General features: G+C 41.2%; 1 protein-coding gene across 1 annotated transcript; it reads left to right on the top strand.

The window, feature by feature from the left end:
• Positions 1 to 1,494: 1,494 nt before the first annotated feature.
• On the top strand, positions 1,495 to 3,259 carry LOC143026811 (uncharacterized). Its single transcript, XM_076187587.1, has 3 exons — positions 1,495 to 1,701; positions 2,191 to 2,613; positions 2,780 to 3,259. Exons 1-3 carry the CDS (start codon positions 1,495 to 1,497, stop codon positions 3,257 to 3,259), a joined length of 1,110 nt encoding a protein of 369 aa, XP_076043702.1.
• The last annotated feature ends 523 nt before the right edge of the window (positions 3,260 to 3,782 follow it).

Below are 3,782 nucleotides of genomic sequence, written 5' to 3'. Positions count from 1 at the left end.
CTTCAGTACCAACAAGTTCAAGTACTGAAAATGACTCTGAAGAGGTTGGTAGTGAGTGGAGAATCGTAAAGAAGCGTAAATATTCCAGACGAAAACTCCAACTTCCTTCTTCTGTTGTTGAAACCACTAACCAGTATGCTTTACTCCCACACCTTGAAGAGAGAGACTGCTGTACTGGTCGGTGTCTCACCAGAGTCCAGGAGAAGTACTTTGATGTTGATCGTGGATAAAAACGGATAGTACAATGTTTCCTTGGTACGAATGATAAACGGCTAGTAAATGAAACAGTAAAACTAAAGCCTAGTAGTAGAAAAAAGCTATAATTACTAATGTTAGTGATAGCAATCTATTCCTCAAGACTGCAAGGACAGATAATACAGGAGAATTCTCACTGATGTTTGGTTAATGATTGATGAACTCAAGAGACTTCAAAATATGTACGTCCGTCATGGCATACGGTTTATGGGCCGATGTTATATCTTTTGTAGACGAAGCGATTATTTCGCAAAAGAGCGCTTGCATCTTAACTACCTATGCAAAGTAGTATATTGTGACATTGTAAACCAGTCTCTATATTGTCTCATCCACTCAGATCCGAGAAGGGCTCCTGCTCTGAGGGAGAAGCCTGCTCCTTGGGTCTTACCCTCAGTAGAAAGCTCTTCTGCTGAAGCTCCTGCTCTGAGGGAGAAGCCTGCTCCTTGGGTCTTACCCTCAGTAGAAAGCTCTTCTGCTGAAGCTCCTGTTCCCTTGCTTTAGGATGTGGTAAATATCCCACCAAAGTCGACAACTGCCACCCCCAATTTGGGCTTTGAGTCATCTGTGGTACCCTCCTCAAGTGAGTCAGGAAACGGGTGAAGCAGAGGAGACGCCTAATAACACATGACTCCCTCTATGTCTTACTATTTAACGCAAGGTCCATAGGAGACAAAATATTACAAGTCAAAGCATTTCTAGCAACAAATGTTTGACATAGTAGATTACAGAATTCTGGATTCACGCAAGAGGAGACGATTTTATCGGCGAATTTGAAATTCCATGGTATACGCCGTTTCACAAAGATAGGATGATTCAGGAGGTGGAGGGGTAGCAATATAACCAGAGAAACCTTGTATTCTATCGAGCAAACATTAAACACAGGGAAAGAGCTACTTAGCATAAATCTTCAACCAAGAGAAGAATGGTACACATTTATTCTATTTTACAGGCCACCACTTCAGTATCTCGACGAGGACATTGAGTTATATACAGAAATTAATTATTTAATAAGCAAGTATACAGCGGTTACTTTAGGGGATTTCAACTCTCATGTAAACTGGGAAGACAGAACATTTGACGAGGAAACATGAAGCTTCTTCACTTTGCAGATGAAGTCTCTCTTACCCATTGGGTACAAGAACCTACAAGGAGAGAAAATATTCTAGATCTTATGTTCACCACCGAGGAAAATAGTACACAATGTATCTGTCGATGAGTTCCTAGGTGGATATGATCACAATGTCGTTAGATTTAGATTACATGTGCCTGAACTCGAGAAAAAAAAACCGCAGACGCACCATTCCTAATTCGAGAAGAGTTGATTTTACTGAACTTAGAGGAGGAGTTGGTGCATTGGCAAATGATGTAAATGTCAACGTTCAGGAGTCATGGGACTCATTCCGTGATCGCTTTATGGCACAACAGGCACAATTTATACCAAGTAAAGTAGTCAAAAGATAACGTCAGCAAACTAAATGGTTCACACGAGAGATAGAAAGAGCGATTGAAGACAGAAAAGCTTCTTATCACCGCTATAAGGTAAACCGTAGATGTTTTGCCCATCAAGAATACATCCGCTCGTGCAGGCGGGTTAAAAGAATAATAGAAGCAGCAAAATGTGATAAAGGGTAGAGGATGGCCGCATCTTGCAAAGCTAGTCCCAAAGAGTTCTTTAGATATGTTAAATACAGAAAACCAGTTAGAAACAAAATTGTTTTATTGCGTGACTGTGATTGAACGTTTCAAAACACAGACCTTGACGTACACTTCTCTTTAGTATTCACAGAGGAAAAAGAGGGGGCAATCGCTGAACCAGTTCTGATACACGAGGGAGAGTGCATTGACGATATTCAGTATAGGAACATCGTTGTCTTAACCAGACTAGACAAACTTAGCGCAAATAAGTCTCTCGGTTCAGATAAATTCCTTCCATAGCAACTATGGGAAGTTCACGAGCAGGTGGCTCCCCACCTAGCAGAGACCTTCAATGAGTCTCTTTGGACAAGAGAAGTGCCTAGGGAGTGGTGGGAGCCAAACGTGACTCCTATCTTTAAGAAAGGGGAGACTCCTATCTTTAAGAAAGGGGATCGCGCAAATCCAGGAAATTACCGACCTATCAGCCTTAAATTCATAATAGTAAAAATAATGGAGGATGTTCTTGTGGACAAAATAGTCGACTTTCTGGAGAGAAACAACTTGTTATTAGACTCGCAGCATGGTTTTTGGCGTCACAGATCATGTTTAATCAACCTGATAGAGTTCTTCCACGTCATGTTTCAAGAATATGACAGGAATAGAGCAATCGACATGCTTTATCTCGACTTCCAGAAAGCCTTTCATAAGAGGTTAATGTCAAAAGTTCGAGCCATGGATATTAGAGGCCTGTATTAAATTGGTATGATGTCTGGTTGAAAGATAGAATACAGCGTGTAGTTATTAATGGAGCATCGTCTAGCTGGTCCCTTGTTACAAATGGGGTACCACAAGGATCTGTATTAGGTCCGCTCCTCTTCATGATCTACAGTATATCAATGGTATAGATGTTGGAATAGTGAGCCCCATACTTTTATATGCGGGTGACACAAAGTTGGCAGCAAATTTCGCAGCACCTAACAGTGTAGACATTCTTAGGTTAGACTTAGAGAATGTGGGAGAGTGGTCTGAGAAGTGGCTGATGCCATTTATTTTGGATAAGTGCAAAATCATGCATACCGAACACGCAAACCAAAGGGCAGACTATTCCCTTTCGGGTCATGACATAACAAGTACAGAACTGGAAAAATATTTGTATGTCTTGATTAGCAGCAACCTCAATTCCTCAAAATGGTGTAAAGAAGTAGGAAAGAAAGCACAAAAGCTTTCAGGTTACATCAGAAGACGGTTGCGTTACTTCAACCAAGAATTAGTTTTAACGTTTTACAAATCTCTAGCTCGTCCCCACATTGAATACACCGTCCAGTTCTGGTCACCGAACTTGAGGATGGACGCGCATAGGTTAGAATGAGTTCAGGCACGAGGAATGAAACTTATTCCCACCATTAGACACATAGGCTGCAAGAGGCGTCTTAAAGTATTGAGGCTCTTTTCTCTAGAAACCAGGAGATGGCGAGGACAGTTAATAGAGGTTTTCAAAATACTTCAAGGATTTTATAACATTAACTATCAACATCTCTTCAGCTTGAACGTGAATGTCACTCGCAACCATGGGTGAAAGCTCAATCCCGGTCGTGACTCTTGTGACAAAGTTGGTGACTTTTTTACCTCTAAAACCTGCAAGACTTGGAACAGATTACCAAAGGACGTGGCAAGCAATTCCTCAGTTGACCAGTAAGTCAATTAGACAAGATGTTACAAACAGCAGTGTAAGTACTAGTGTGAATCCCCGGTAACTTTTTAACAGTACCTCCTCGGTATGGGTTGTAAAATCTTTTGAGGTACTGAAATTCTTTGTAACTCCTTGTAACTCTCTCTCTCTCTCTCTCTCTCTCTCTCTCTCTCTCTCTCTCTCTCTCTCTCTCTCTCTTTCT

The sequence above is a fragment of the Oratosquilla oratoria genome, chromosome 7 (assembly GCF_046742065.1).
Source record: "Oratosquilla oratoria isolate Oo_2021 chromosome 7, ASM4674206v1, whole genome shotgun sequence".
NCBI lineage: Eukaryota > Metazoa > Arthropoda > Malacostraca > Stomatopoda > Squillidae > Oratosquilla > Oratosquilla oratoria.
Note: the sequence above shows the minus strand (reverse complement) of the source record. Positions and strands in the feature narration are given on the sequence as shown.

Bases quoted from the DNA above. Each gene is read 5' to 3' on its own strand.
- LOC143026811 (XM_076187587.1), top strand. From the start codon at position 1,495: ATGTCGTTAGATTTAGATTACATGTGCCTGAACTCGAGAAAAAAAAAC. The intron at 1,702-2,190 runs GTAGTCAAAAGA...TTCCTTCCATAG, and splicing joins CACAATTTATACCAAGTAAA to CAACTATGGGAAGTTCACGA. The intron at 2,614-2,779 runs GTTCGAGCCATG...CATGATCTACAG, and splicing joins ATAAGAGGTTAATGTCAAAA to TATATCAATGGTATAGATGT.